Source organism: Stegostoma tigrinum, chromosome 22 (genome assembly GCF_030684315.1).
Source record: "Stegostoma tigrinum isolate sSteTig4 chromosome 22, sSteTig4.hap1, whole genome shotgun sequence".
Classification (NCBI taxonomy): Eukaryota; Metazoa; Chordata; class Chondrichthyes; order Orectolobiformes; family Stegostomatidae; genus Stegostoma; species Stegostoma tigrinum.
In genome coordinates this window covers 7,738,299-7,754,771 of record NC_081375.1, presented here as the reverse complement: position 1 = coordinate 7,754,771, position 16,473 = coordinate 7,738,299, and the positions used below count along the sequence as shown (strand labels likewise).

General features: G+C 42.9%; 1 protein-coding gene across 1 annotated transcript in view; it reads right to left on the bottom strand.

Moving 5' to 3' along the window:
• LOC132210884 (testis-expressed protein 2-like) overlaps positions 1-16,473 on the bottom strand; it is a 33,290-nt gene extending 16,817 nt beyond the window's left edge. The window contains exon 1 of the mRNA XM_059653856.1: positions 16,469-16,473. Within this exon, the coding sequence (XP_059509839.1) occupies positions 16,469-16,473 (5 nt within the window). The remainder of the gene's footprint in view (positions 1-16,468) is intronic.

Here is a 16,473-nt window from a genome sequence, read left to right as displayed (position 1 = left end):
CACACCACATTATGGACAAATAATCCCATGTACAAGCAGGATCAAATAATAATGGTCTTTCTGTTTAACAGAAACAATACAATGTTTATTTTCTGAATGGAATAATGACAGAACTACATTCCCACAGCTTACAAATGTTTATGGATTGTATATTACAATTACCACTCACCAGCATCACACAAATCCACAGATGATTCCGAGCAACACATTATAAATGGAGAAATGAAGGAAAAATGTATAAACAGAAGTTAGTGCAAACAAATCTTCTTTTAATTGAAAAATGCACACAATTGTGCAAAGGGTTGCTTTTTTGCAGAAGTTTTAAATAAGGTTATCTTGTCTCATGTATATATACATTGCTACATGACGGTATTTAAACTGAATGATTTCAAATAGAAATGATCCCAATGCACAAACAAAGGCACGAGGGGCATGTGTATAAATTTATTGTTTGTTAATAAATACATTAGAAATAAACAAACTTTGGTAGATATTCCCAGCTGACTAACTTAAACAAACTAGACAGTGGAATACTGTAAAAATTATGAGAAAAAATTAATTTGAATCTCTTCTATGCAATCCACCATGGGTACATTTTTACTGTCCATGTTTGAGAACAGGGACTTGTATTTTTGTGTGCAATATATGTGATCTATCATTAAAGAGTGATATGATTTCTAACCTTGTAGTATTAAACAGTTGCTGACTGCCAGACCTTTTCCATAAATTTCTGTTTTAGTTTGCTGGCAATTAGATATTGTCAGAGGTGAAACATATTACATTCTTTCACCTTGACCTGAAAACATTCACACACAGTAATTTAATGTTAATTAGTTAACATTTCACACAAAGGTGGAGCAAATGTTAGGAGACAAGCTAGGAGGGGAATTGGTGTGTCAGGTTTATGAAATGTTCCTCACAATGCAGTGATAAGATAAAAGTCACCTTTTGCTTCTTGGCTGTGAAGGTGCTATCGAAAATGAGTCAGATAATAGTAGGTACACACCACCCCACCAACCTCCGGATACAACGCATCATCCTCTGACACTTCCGCCATCTACAATCCAACCCCACCACCCAAGACATTTTTCCATCCCCACCCTTGTCTGCCTTCCGGAGAGACCACTCTCTCAGTGACTCCCTTGTTCGCTCCACACTGCCCTCCAACCCCACCACACCCGGCACCTTCCCCTGCAACCGCAGGAAATGCGACACTTGCCCCCACACCTCCTCCCTCTCCCCCATCCCAGGCCCCAAGATGACTTTCCATATTAAGCAGAGGTTCACCTGCACATCTGCCAATGTGGTATACTGCATCCACTGTACCCGGTGTGGCTTCCTCTACATTGGGGAAACCAAGCGGAGGCTTGGGGACCGCTTTGCAGAACACCTCCGCTCGGTTCGCAATAAACAACTGCACCTCCCAGCCGCGAATCATTTCCACTCCCCCTCCCATTCTCTAGATGACATGTCCATCATGGGCCTCCTGCAGTGCCGCAATGATGCCACCCGAAGGTTGCAGGAACAGCAACTCATATTCCGCTTGGGAACCCTGCAGCCATATGGTATCAATGTGGACTTCACCAGCTTCAAAATCTCCCCTTCCCCCACCGCATCCCAAAACCAACCAGTTCGTCCCCTCCCCCCACTGAACCACACAACCAGCCCAGCTCTTCCCCTCCACCCACTGCATCCCAAAACCAGTCCAGCCTGTCTCTGCCTCCCTAACCTGTTCTTCCGCTCACCCATCCTTTCCTCCCACCCCAAGCCGCACTTCCATCTCCTACCTACTACCTCATCCCACCTCCTTGACCTGTCCGTCTTCCCTGGATTGACCTATCCCCTCCCTCCGTCCCCACCTATACTCTCCTCTCCACCGATCTTCTTTTCTCACCGTCTTCGGTCCGCCTCCCCCTCTCTCCCTATTTATTCCAGAACCCTCACCCCATCCCCTTCTCTGATGAAGGGTCTAGGCCCGAAACGTCAGCTTTTGTGCTCCTGAGATGTTGCTGGGCCTGCTGTGTTCATCCAGCCTCACATTTTATTATCTTGGATTCTCCAGCATCTGCAGTTCCCATTATCACTCACACAACAAATCACCCGGCCAGTTACCACTTCATCACTCTACTCTCAGTCATCAGTAAAGTGATGGAAGGTGTTATCAACAGTGCTATCAAGCAACCCCTGCGCAGTGATGCCCAATTTGGGTTCTGCGTGGGTCACTCAGCTCCTGATCCCAGTACAGCTTTAGTTCAAACATGGACAAAAGAGCTGAATTCCAGTTGTGAGGTGAGTGACAGTCATAGAGTTATAGAGCACAGAAACAGACCCTTTGGTCAAACCAGTCCTGGCCAACCATGTTCCCAAACTAAACTCGTCCCACCTGACTGCATTTGGCCCATATCCTTCTCAATCTTTCCTATTTATGTACTCATCCAAATGTCTTTTCAAGGGTATTCAAAGTTCTCATAAACAGAGGCAGAAAGAAAAAGTATTTTTTAAAAATGTTGGTTAATAAAAGGAGTATCAGGGCAATAGCGAATTCTGATGTCGGTATAATAAATCATGATGTGGGAATAACGAATGGCGAAGGAAAGAAGTCACGATTAGGAGTCATCTACCTCTGAAGAGTTATCTCACAGTGAGACAAAGTGTAAATCAGGAAATAATGTGTTTGTAAGCAGGGCACCACAATTGTCATAGGAAATTTAAACCTGCACAAGGACTGAATAAATCAAATGGGCAAGGGTAACATGGAAGACAAATTGTAGAGTGTTCCAAAAATTGTTTCTTTGAGTAGGACATTGCAGAATCTACTCAGGAACACGCTATTCAGGTCTAATGATATGTAATGAGGTATCGTTAATAAAAGATAGTTAGGGATTCTCTGTGGGTAGCAATCACAACACCGTGGAATTTCAAATTCAGTTTGACGGAAAGCCCCATGGGTCTTAAAGCAGTCTCTTCAACTTAAATAAGAGCAATTACAGAAGTGTGAAGAAAGAGTTGTCTAAAGCAGGTCGGAGATATAGACAAAGGAGAAGGTCAGTGGCTGAGCAATGACAGGCATTTCAGCAGATATTTCATAACACTTGGCAAAAATTATCCTGGTTAAACAGATGAACCATCCATGGCAACAAAGCACTCAGGATCAGTAGCAGGCCAGAAGGTTAGGAATTACTAGTAGATGACCAAAAAAGCTAATTAAAAGAGATAAAATTGATTATGGAAGTAAGTTGGCAAGAAAAATAAAAACAAACAGCAAGAGCCTCTACAAAGAGTAACTAAACCCAATCGAGGTCCCTTGGAATTTGCAATTGGGGAATTAATAATGGGGAGCAGGGAAATGGCAGATAATTTAAACCAATATTTTGCATCAATCTTCAATGGGAGGACAGCGCCATTTTCTACCATAAAAGATAATAAGCAAAGTTCTAATGGAAGAAAAGGTCTTGTAACAGTCTCCATCAAAAGGGACAAACTATTTGGGAATCTAATGGGACTCATGGGAGACAAGACACCAGAACCTTATTGCCTGCATTGAAGGGTATGAAAAGGAATGGCTGCAGAAACAGTGGGGCATTGGTCAAAATCAAATTCATTATATTCCAGGATGCTTCTAATGGTTTGGAAAACTGCTAATGTGGCATCCCTAATCAAGAAGGGAAGGGAGGAAACCATAGGCCAGGTAGCCTAATCTTTATCATTAGGAATGTTTTGGAGAAACTGCAGAAATAGCAGAAAATTTAGAAAAACTTAATGCAATCAAACAGAGTCAACATGCTTGGAAAGAAAATTCATTCTTGACAAATTTTCCAGATTTTTTGTATTTACTCATTTTATGGGATGTGAGTGTTGGTGACTGGCAAACATTTATAGCCTTCAGGACTTGCCCTTGAGAAGGTGGGGGTGAGCTGCCTTCTTTAACTGCTGCAGTCCACCTGCATCGTATTGACCCACAATGCCGTTTGGGATAGAATTCCAGGATCTTACCCAGTGACAGTGAAGGAACGGTGACATATTTCTAAGTCAGGATGGTGAGTGGCTTGGAGGAGAACTTGAAGGGGATGGTGTTCCCATATATTTGTTGCCCTTGTCCTTCTAAATGGAAGTGAGTGTGGGTTTGGAAGGTGCTGTCTGAGGGTCTTTGGTGAATTTCTGCAGTGCATCTTGTAGATTGTACACACTGCTGCTATTGAGCATTGGTGGTGGAGGGAGTGGATACTTATGGATGTGGTGCCAATCAAGTGGGCTGTTTTGTCCTGGATGGTGCCAACTCTATAAAGTGTTAATGGAGCTGCAGCCATCCAGGCAAGTGGTGAGCACTCCTGACTTGTGCCTTGTGCACATGGGCTGCTTCAGAATCCAAGGAGTTGTGAATGGCACTGAACGTTGTGCAATCATCAGCGAACATCCCCACTTCTGACCTTATGACAGAGGGAAGGTCTTGATGAAGCAGCTGAAGGTGGTTGGGCCTAGGAACTCCTCTAGAGATTACTGACCTCCAAAAAACACAACCATCTTCCTTTTCTTTTTCTGAAGAAGGGTCTCGACCTGAAACGTCAGCCTTCCTGCTCCTCTAATGCTGTTCATCCAGCTCTACACCATGTTATCTCATCTTCATATGGGTCAGGTAGAGTTTGACCTTGATATCTGTTTTGCTAGGGCTCCTTGAGGTCACACTCAGGCGAATGCAGCCTTGATGTCAAGCGCTGTCACTGTCACCTCACCTCTGGAATTCAGCTCTTTTGCCTGTGTTTGAACCAAGGCTGTAATGAGATCAGGAGCTGAGCGGCCCTGGTGGAACCCAAACCAGGCGCCACTGAGCAAGTTATTGCTGAGCAGGGTTTGTATAAGTCCTTACCTGCAGCACATGTCCCTGTATTTAAGAAAGGACGTACTGGTGTGAGAGGCAGTTCAAAACAGATTCACTAGACTGATTTCTGGGATCAAGGAGCTGAGTTTTCGTAAACAGATAAACAGCTTAGGTCTTTTTTCAACAGGATTGAGAAGAATGATTGGTGATCTTATTGAAACATTCTGAACATTAAGACATCTGGTTGATCTTTTTGTTTAAACCATTCACAGGAAAGGTATGTAATTGTTTACCATGGTTACTGGAAGGCATATTTTTATTTTAGTTTGTGACCCATGGAGTAGTGGGACTATAGCAAGAATGCATTCCTCCAGTAAAAGAATAATATCATTGTTCTTTTAGGGAGAAGTTAATGTGATTAAAAAAAAATTTCAGCAGATTCAGGAATGCCTTTCCCATATCCTTTTGTAATGTTGACAAAATCAGATGAATCACGAGAATATCGAAACTTTTGTGCCACAAACAGCACTGCACTGATTAATTCGGCCAGTCCCCATGCTGCAGAGTCTCTGCAATTTGCTGACGTCTGAAATGCCGGCTTTGATTATATGTGTTTCTGTTAATACTTAACAATGTTGCTATACAGGTTTGCCAGGCACAGATTTTAAGGTAAGCTCTGAGTTGTAAATGCATTAAGTAAAACAAAGTGCTATAAGAAATTCAACAATTTGTGGAGAATATTGAGATACAAGCTATTAGACTAGATGGGATTGAGGTTCACAAAGAGGAGGTGTTACCAATTCTGGAAGGTGTGAAAACAGATAAGTTCCCTGGGCCGGATGGGATGTATCCTAGGATTCTCTGGGAAGCTAGGGAGGAGATTGCAGAGCCTTTGGCTTTGATCTTTATGTCGTCATTGTCTATAGGAATAGTGCCAGAAGACTGGAGGATAGCAAATGTTGTCCCCTTGTTCAAGAAGGGGAGTAGAGACAACCCGGGTAATTATAGACCAGTGAGCCTTACTTCGGCTGTGGGTTAAGGATTGGAGAGGATTATAAGAGATAGGATTTATAATCATCTAGAAAGGAATAATTTGATTAGGGATAGACAACATGGTTTTGTGAAGGGTAGGTCCTGCCTCACAAACCTTATTGAGTTCTTTGAGAAGGTGATCAAACAGGTGGATGAAGGTAAAGCGGTTGATGCAGTATATATGGACTTCAGTAAAGCGTTTGATAAGGTTCCCCACGGTAGGCTATTGCAGTAAATTCGGAGTCATGGGATTGGGGATGATTTAATGGTTTGGATCAGAAATTGGCTAACTGTAAGAAGACAGAGGGTGGTGGCTGATGGGAAATGTTCATCCTGGAGTTCAGTTACTAGTGGTGTACTGCAAGGATCTGTTTAGGGCCACTGTTGTTTGTCACTTTTGTAAATGACCTGGATGAGGGCAGAGAAAGATGGGTTAGTAAATTTGCGGATGGCGCTAAAGGCGGTGGAGTTGTGGATAGTGCGGAAGGATGTTGCAGGTTACAGAGGGGCATAGATAAGTTGCAGAAATGGGCTGAGAGGTGGCAAATGTAGTTTAATACGGAAAAGTGTGAGGTGATTCACTTTGGAAGGAGTCACAGGAATACAGATTACTGGGCTAATGGTAAGATTCTTGGTAGTGTGGATAAGCAGAGAGATCTCGGTGTCTATGTACATAGATCCCTGAAAGTTTCCACCCAGGTTGATAGGATTATTAAGAAGGTGTACAGTGTGCTAGGTTTTATTCTTAGAGGGATTGGGTTTCAGAGCCATGAGTTCATGTTGCAGCTGTACAAAACTCTGGTGTGGCCGCACTTGGAGTATTGCATACAGTTCTGGTTGCTGCATTATAGAAAGGATGTGGAAGCATTGGAAAGAGTATTCAGGAGATTTACCAGAATGTTGCCTGGTACAGAGGGAAGGTCTTACAAGGAAAGGCTGAGACTTGAGGCTGTTTTCATTAGAGAGAAGAAGGTTAAGAGGTGACCTGATAGAGACATACAAGATGATCAGAGGATGAGCTGGCTAGGTGGATCGGCCATGCTAAATTGCCCGTAGTTCTGGTTGTGAGTTTGCTCGCTGAGCTGGAAGGTTAGTTTTTTTTTGTCGGAGGCTCACTGATGATGTTACCTAGAATGGTGACGAAACGTCTGAAAACTAACCTTCCAGCTCAGTGAGCAAACTCACATCCAGAACCTCAACCTGAGCTACAAATCTTCTCAAAACTCGCTATTGCCCGTAGTGTTTGGGTGTGTGGGTTATAGGGGGATGGGTCTGGGTCAGATGCTTCAAGGGGCAGTGTGGGCTTGTTGGGCCGAAGTTTCCACACTGTAGGGAATCTAATCTAATCAAAGCTGTTCTTTGAAGGGCATTTGGGAAGGGTCACCAGTGCTAACCTTACTTGTTGCACCCACATCCCTTGATAGAAAGATAGATTCCAGTTAAGAGTCAACTACATTGTTGTGGATCTGGAATCAGAAGAAGGCCAGATCAGGTAACAATGGCAGATTTCCATTCCTGAAGGATATTAATGAACCAGATGGAGTTTTACAACAATCATTGATAATTGTTATGGTTTCCATTACTGAGACTAGCCTTATTTTCCAGATTTATTGACTAAATACCTGTTCCAGCAACTGGATCACTGGGCTAATGTAAGAATTGTTCCTTGGCTCCTCCAACATTGTTCTGACATCTTGCGCAGTGCCCAGACTATCAGATTTTGTTCTCCTACATGTTCGTAATCATAACTTCAAGCTACTATTTTCTCCGTGAGAAAGCTATAATTTACATTCAGCATTCACATTCCTGACTTTCATTATGATGTACATAGATGATAAATGGATATCCTACATTGAGTTACAGCCAGGGTGAATTATTTCAATTCCTATCTTGTGGAGTGATATTCCTATCTCTATCACCTTTTCCAAGTGGGATATCCCATTAACTAACATGTAGATGCTGTCAAAAACTCCACCCTCCAACCAATTTTCTCATAATATCTTTAAAAGTCATGTCCTCCCAATGGTTCCAGTTACTAAAATTATTTGTTTTCAAAATGACCTTTTATGCCTTAGAAGTAATCCTCTACCAATGTGCTTGAAATGTTATTATTTCAAAATTATCTCAAATACAGCAGTATTGTTCATTGTCAGGATATATCAATATTCAATGCACTTTTCCCTGAGCAAAACCTTATTCCTAGATTGTTTCTCTGTTGGTTTTTCATTTTGTCAAATGAAAATTTTATTACCTATTAAATTATTCCCTTTGAGTGCTTAAAATAGTAACTTGTTCCAAATTATTTTATCAGTTCCAGTTACGGAAACAGGAATATTCAGTTTAGGTTGGTCTGCCATGGCACTTTTACATTAGAGACAGAAATGTTCACACAGTTCCGAACAAAACAAAAATTGCTGAAGGAATTCAGCAGGTCTGACAGCTTGGAAACAGACCATCTGTCCCAAATTGTCCATGCCTACCAAATTTTCCAAACTAAATTAAGTGTCAGTTGCCTGCGTATGACCAATATTCATCCAGCCTCACACTTTATTATCTTGGACTCTCCAGCATCTGCAGTTCCCTCTAAATCTTTCCTCTTCATGTACCTGTCCAAATTTCTTTCAAATGTTGTGACTGTACCTGCATCTATCAGCTCCTCACTCTGTGTGAAACAGTTGCCCTTCAGGTCTCATTTAAATCCTTTTCCCCGTCTGGCCTTAAACTTATGCCTTTTGGTTTAGAATTCTCCTACCCTGGGGAAAAGACCTTTGCTATTCACCTTACCTATGCACCTCATGTTTTTATAAACCTGTGTAAGGTCATCCCTCAATCTCCTGTGCTCCAATGAAAGTCCCAGCCTATCCAGCATCCCCTTATAACTCAAACCCTCCAGTCCCGTTAACATCCTTGTAAAACTTTTCTGCACCCTCTCTAATTTAGTTAAAGAAACTTTGTTGATGGAACTCTTCATTCTAACTTTAGGGTAGTGAAAATGTACGATTGACTGTGTCAGGGCCTGGGTGTAACATTTTTATTCTTTCTGGTGACCCATGGAATACTTGGACCGAAATGACAGTGCACTCCTACCATATTGTTCCATCGTTTCTCAATTTGTACGTTGGCAAGTCCGGACAATTTAGTTCCCCACCTTTAGTGCACAGGTGTCGAGTTTATTTAAGGCTGAAATTCATGGAACTTTTAAATGCTGAGAAATTTATGATCTTTAAGGGATCTTTAAATCAAATGCAGTACCTTTAAAGATGGTAGCTTGGCAACATTTGTGCCGAGTGAGGATGCTGGCAGGACGTCTGAAGTGCTGTCTGCTCTCCCTGTAAAGTAGACTATGCAGAGTGCTCCCACCTCCTTATACTGATGTGATCCTGGAAATCATGATCTGCGATTATCTAAACAAAAAGCCAAAAATTCATTGTGCCTCTGTATAGGAGCCTGACAGGTTAATTTGTCTGATTATTTATATTAGTTCAGAAATTTAATATTTAATAATTCTCAGTGTATAAATTTACACACACAATACAAAGGTTGTGTACCAAATGAAAAAGGAACTCTCACTAGAAAGGAGATAATGGGAACTGCAGATGCTGGAGAATTCCAAGATAATAAAATGTGAGGCTGGATGAACACAGCAGGCCAAGCAGCATCTCAGGAGCACAAAAGCTGACGTTTCGGGCCTAGACCCTTCATCAGAGAAAGGGTTAACTTTTCTGTGTTTTGCAAATATTTGTTCCATTCATTTTGCCAAAGGGTGTAGCAAGTTTTACACAGCTTATATCATTTTAATCTCGGTCTTTTTTTGCTGCTGGAGGGTGACTTGAACTTCTGAATCATTTTAAACTTTCTTTCCAAGCTTTGGTTTCTTTTTATATGCACAAGTTTGAAAAAAAACAACTCTTCCTTGAAGTGATTTTTCAATTTAAGATGTTTTTTGAACAAGACACTGTTTTAATGAAGACTGTACAGTTATTTGGTAAGATTACTCAGAGATAATGGGAACTGCAGATGCTGGAGAATTCCAAGATAATAAAATGTGAGGCTGGATGAACACAGCAGGCCAAGCAGCATCTCAGGAGCACAAAAGCTGACGTTTCGGGCCTAGACCCTTCATCAGAGAGGGGGATGGGGGGAGGGAACTGGAATAAATAGGGAGAGAGGGGGAGGCGGACCGAAGATGGAGAGTAAAGAAGATAGGTGGAGAGAGTGTAGGTGGGGAGGTAGGGAGGGGATAGGTCAGTCCAGGGAAGACGGACAGGTCAAGGAGGTGGGATGAGGTGAGTAGGTAGCGGGGGGTGCGGCTTGGGGTGGGAGGAAGGGATGGGTGAGAGGAAGAACCGGTTAGGGTGGCAGAGACAGGTTGGACTGGTTTTGGGATGCAGTGGGTGGGGGGGAAGAGCTGGGCTGGTTGTGTGGTGCAGTGGGGGGAGGGGATGAACTGGGCTGGTTTAGGGATGCAGTAGGGGAAGGGGAGATTTTGAAACTGGTGAAGTCCACATTGATACCATATGGCTGCAGGGTTCCCAGGCGGAATATGAGTTGCTGTTCCTGCAACCTTCGGGTGGCATCATTGTGGCAGTGCAGGAGGCCCATGATGGACATGTCATCTAGAGAATGGGAGGGGGAGTGGAAATGGTTTGCGACTGGGAGGTGCAGTTGTTTGTTGCGAACTGAGCGGAGGTGTTCTGCAAAGCGGTCCCCAAGCCTCCGCTTGGTTTCCCCAATGTAGAGGAAGCCGCACCGGGTACAGTGGATGCAGTATACCACATTGGCAGATGTGCAGGTGAACCTCTGTTTGATGTGGAATGTCATCTTGGGGCCTGGGATGGGGGTGAGGGAGGAGGTGTGGGGACAAGTGTAGCATTTCCTGCGGTTGCAGGGGAAGGTGCCGGGTGTGGTGGGGTTGGAGGGCAGTGTGGAGCGAACAAGGGAGTCATGGAGAGAGTGGTCTCTCCGGAAAGCAAACAGGGGAGGGGATGGAAAAATGTCTTGGGTGGTGGGGTCGGATTGTAAATGGCGGAAGTGTCGGAGGATAATGCGTTGTATCCGGAGGTTGGTAGGGTGGTGTGTGAGAACGAGGGGGATCCTCTTGGGGCGGTTGTGGCGGGGGCTGGGTGTGAGGGATGTGTCGCGGGAAATGCGGGAGACGTGGTCAAGGGCGTTCTCGATCACCGTGGGGGGAAAGTTGCGGTCCTTAAAGAACTTGGACATCTGGGATGTGCGGGAGTGGAATGTCTTATCGTGGGAGCAGATGCGGCGGAGGAGGATTACTGTTTGTGTTCATATTCTGTTCTGGTAGGTTTTGGCATGTTTGCACAATATATTTATAATATGTGAATATATACAGTCAAACAACATGGAAACAGACCCTTTGGTTCAACAAGTTCTCATCGATGATATTCCCAAACCAAACTAGTCCCACCTGCCAGCATTTGGCCCATATCCCTCTAAACCTTTTGTGTTCATGTGCTTATCCAATTCTCTATTAATTGTTGGAACTGTACCTGCATCCACCATATTCTCTTGCAGTTAATTTCACATTCAAACCACTCTCTGTCAACAAGTTGCCCCTCATATCCTTTTCAAATCTTTTTCACCTTACCTTAAAAGTTAGCCCCTTAGTTTTGAACCCTCCACCCTAGAGAAAAAACCCTTGATATTCACCTTATCTTTGCCCCTCATGATTTTATAAACCTCTGTAAGGTCACCCCTCAATCTCCTATGCTTCAGTGAAAAAGTCCCGGTCTTTCTAGTCTGTTTTTAGGTCTGAAACCCTTTATTCCCTGCAACATCCTGGTAAATCTTTTCTGAACCCTCTCCAGTTTAATAACATCCTTCCTATAGCAGGATGTCCAGAACTGCACATAAAACAGCAGAAGATGCTTCACCAACATCCTGTAAAATCTCAACATGACATCCCAACTCCTATACTCAAAGGCCTGAGCAGTGAAGGCAAGCTGCAAAGACTCGTGAATCACTGGTACCTTGGAGTCATCAGAACTTGCAGCACCTGATAAAATTTGGAGGGCATCCGTCATAATCGGAGGGAAATTGTTCTCAACTGATTTGTGTAGTGATTGCAGGGAAGTCAGCCAGTTGGACCTCATAGGATATGAGTTTCCTGGCTGACAGATAGGAACAGGACTGACAAGAGTTTCTGCTCACTCTGAGAGCTGGCTCTGAGGGAGCTGAATCAGTGTTAAGGACTTTCCATGTGGAAATGAAGGGTGACTTGGTGATGGGGTACTGGCCTCTGTAGATCATTTCAATATGAATTGTTAACAGCCTCCAGCATCAATAGTGTGGAAAACCCTTTGTATCAGAAAGTGGAAGCTAGTTTTCTGCAGAGAGCCTGCTAGAATCACAAAGGGTCTTGAGTCTCTTGCCTGGCTACCTGATGCATTGCAGCAACTGTTACTAAAGCTCTGCTTCTAGCTTGCATGGCTGCTTTGCTGCCTCCATTCTCTCCAGCCACTGCTAGATAGGACTCATGCAGGAGGAGAGTGAAACAGGGTTCCCTGTTACTGTGAGCCTCTACAATGCAGCTATTGTTGTGTGGTGAAAGTCTCAGAGGGTTACACTAAAAACGGTGAACCAGGTGTCCCTTTTTGCAACAGAGTTTCCTGATGGTTATAATCTCTGGTTAGGAAATTCACTTTAATGTAAGCTGATGCTCAAGGCATGTTACTATAGATCTGTTTTCAGATGGTGTTGAAAAAGGTACCCAATTCCTGAGATACACAATTGCTTCTAGGGTGGTGTTTCTTTATTGTAAACATTAGGCACTCAATGGGCTTACAGATGAATATCATTCAAAAAATGGCCCTCGGCACTTGGGAGCCACTTGGAACATAAAATGGTGAGCTTCACTATCCCTTTTCACTGGTAAAAGTTATGGTGCCTCTGTAAATGCATGCAAGCTATTGGTAGAGTCTTGTTTAGAGTTAACACGGATTTTGTGGAAGTCAATATTCTCTTTCCATTAGTAATTCCCACAAGCCAACCTCCAGATTCTGTAGTATGACCTTGTTGTATGTATTACCATAAAAAGAATCCGGTTCACTAATATACCTCAGGGAAAGAAATTTACCCTCCTCACATTGTCTGGTCTATATGTGACTTCAGATCTAAATGTGGTGAGCTCTTAACAACATTCTGACACGGTCTGTAAGGCTATCAGTTCAAGGAAAATTAGGGACGGGCAACAAATGCTGACCCACAGTGATGCCTACATCTTTCAAAATAAATTCTATATTTTCCAGAAGCACATAGTAGAGGTAATTGTGTTAATTTGTGTGAATCAAACCTTTCCCTTCAGTTTGAAATATGTGTTAACTAAGGCCTATAAATCAATATTTGACCTATATTAATTTTAATCTTTTTTGTTACAGTAAATGTCTTAAAAGGTTACTTCTTGTCTTTCAATTTGTTTCTGTTGGTCATTTGGAAAATGTTAACACATTTTTAAAGGAGATAATTGCCACAATCAGAATATCTACTGACGATGCAATTATCTCCATCACTTCCTTTTAAAATTGTCAGTACATTTCTGATCCCAAACACATCCAACCTGTCTGCCAAGCTATCTTCCAACTGTTCCTTGGGAAATATCAATGCTGTCCTAATCTTGACTTTAATTGGGGATCAGTTAGTTCAGTTTGCTGGATGGCTGGTTTGTGATGCCAACAGGATAGGTTCAATTTGCACATATCTGAGGTCACGGTGGAGGAGTCTCCTTACCAATCTCTCCCCTCACCTGAGGTGTGGTGACTCTCAGGTTAAACCACCGCCAGCTGTCTCTCTCTAATGAGAGCAGGCCTATGGTCTGGTACTACTATGATGACTTTCCCTGTTGCTTCCGCGTTTACTTAATCAAAACTATGTTAAGGTTTTTTACCCACCTAAACAAAACGTATGTGCAGTATTCTTCAACCAGCAGTTTATCTTCTCATCATCTCATTCCTGTTTATGTGAACTTGCTGTGTAAGGTTTGGCTGCCATGTATTTTGTAGTACAATGGACTGCACCCATTTAAAGTCAGAATTAGGATGGCATTGACATTCCCCAGGGAACAACTGGAAGATAATTTGGCAGAGAAGGTGAATGTTCTTGGGGTGAGAAACATACTGAGAACTTTGGAAGGAAGAGGTGGAGTATTTCATTGGCTTTAAAATACCTTAGGAAGTCCTGATGTTAGGTTCGTTTTCGGAGACCCTTGCAGACTTGCTGCAATAACAAGGCACTGACCTGTTTAGAAAAACACAAATCCTTTATTACAATGCAAGTACAAGCTGTGGAGGACCACTGTGCTCAACCCGGCACAGAGTTAAGAGTCTCGTAAGTAATTGTCCCCGAGCAGCAGACAGTCCCCGCTTTTTATACCTTATCGAGTGCATAATACATGAAGCAATTGTACATCTCACAGTGGCATGATATATGAAGCAATCACTACATCGGACAATGACATGGTACACACACAACTACTACATCGAAAACATAAAGAGAGCAGGATAAAGTATCGATCGTTTATGAAGTGACTGTTAACAGCAGGAGGCAATTTCAAGTTGCCGAAGTGGCAGACCGTAATTACAAGTCGCTTGAACAAAAGTCAGTGCCCTGGCCCCTTTAGCAGAAAAAGAAGTTACATTCTTTACAGGATTTCAGAAGTCTCACACCTTTACAAATGCTGCCCACCTAATCCTATTTGAGACAGTTTCCACATACTCCTGTGCAGGAAGGTAAAGACTTACAAAGTTTATACCTATACTATTCTATTCGGGCAGGAAGCTTAAGGCAGTGTCTTTCTACTTAGGTGTAGGAAGATAAGGATTTTTACAAAGTTTTACACCTAATTCTAGTCAGGCAGCAAGTTTTAAGGCAGTGTCTGCAGACCTCAGTGTAAGCAGATAAAGAGCATTAGTTCATAGAGAATATAGAAATCAATCCCAATAGCATCTCACTGAGGGTCTGAAAAGCGCAAAGTGAATGCATTTTTTTCTAATTTTCTTTCCCTATTGCTGTTTATGGACAGTATGCATAAAAGGAAATGAACTTTTGTACAATCATTAGAAACAAAATAAATCAATAATGGCCATTGGTAGATTCCACACTAATAGGGAGGCGATCGCCTTGTGGCATATTGCTGGGCTGTTAATCCAGAGACCCATGTAACATTCCGGGGACCCGGGTTCAAATCCTACCGCAGCAGATGGTGGAATTTGAATTCAATAAATATCTGGAATTAAAAGTCTAATGATGATCGTGAATCCGTTGCCGATTTTTGGGAAAACCCATCTGGTTCACTAATGCCCTTTAGGGAAAGAAACTGCCATCCTTACCTGGTCTGGCCTACATGTGACTCCAGACCCACAACAATGTGGTTGACTCTCAACTGCCCTCTGGGCAATTAGGGGTGGGCAATAAATGTTGGCTTGGCCAGAAATGCCCTTATTCTGTGAATACAAACTGATCTTGCCCAACCTTTCTTCATAAGATAAAAGCTCCCTCCAACCCCTACCCCCCATTCCTAGAAATCATTTGAATTAACCTTTTTTGAACATCATCTCACCATTTGTACTCTTTCAGCAATAAGCCAAACCAGCATGCGGTATTCCAATGGTAGGGCCCTGGGGAATGCTGCCGGAGAAAGAGACCTAGGGCTGGAGGTGCATACTTCCTTGAAAGTAAAGTTGCAGGTAGACAGGGTAGTGAAGAAGGTGTTTGGCATGTTTGCCTTCATTGGTCAGAACATTGAGTCTAGGAGTTAGGATGTCATGTTGTGGCTGTACAGGACATTGGTGAGGCCACTTTTAGGATACTGTATACAATTCTGATCACCCTTCTAAGGTTGTTGTTAAATTTGGGAGGATGCAGATATGATTTACAAGGATGTTGCCACAGCTGGAGAGTTTGAGTTACAGGGAGAGGCTGAATAGGCTGGAGCTGTTATCCCTGGACCATCAGATGCTGAGGGTTGGCCTTACTGATATTTATAAAATTGAGAGGGGCATGGATAGAGTGAATAGACAAGGTTCTTTGCTTAGGGTGGGGGAGCCTAAAACCAGAGGGCATAGATCTAAAGTGAGAGGACGAAGAGTCATGCAGAGGGTAGTGCGTTTATGGAATGAGTTGCTAGAGGAAGTGGTAATGGTGGATACTATGAGCCCATTTAAAAGGCATCTGGATGGGTAAATGAATGAGAAGGATTTAGAGGGATATGGGCCAAATGCTGGCAAATGAGGCCAGGTCAGATTGGGATTGCTGGTCGGCACGAATAGCTTGGATGAAAAGAACTGTTTGACTCTACTCCAGATGTGGCCTCACCAAAGGTCTGTACAATTTTGGCAAAATGTGGTCTCGGAGCATCTGTGCAGAGAGAAACAGAGTCAAAGTTTTGAGTTCTGGTTGACTCTTCTTGAGAATATCAGAACCGAACATTCTGAAGAAGTATTGCTCTGACATTCTGTTTTTACTTCAGATTTCCAGCATCTTGTACTTTCATATTTCATTTCACTCGCAAAAAAAACTAAAGACCCCATTTGCCTCCTATTTACTTGGTCTACCCACGTAGTATCTGTATTCACGGATGAAGATATTTGGATTGGCCAGTACCTCAT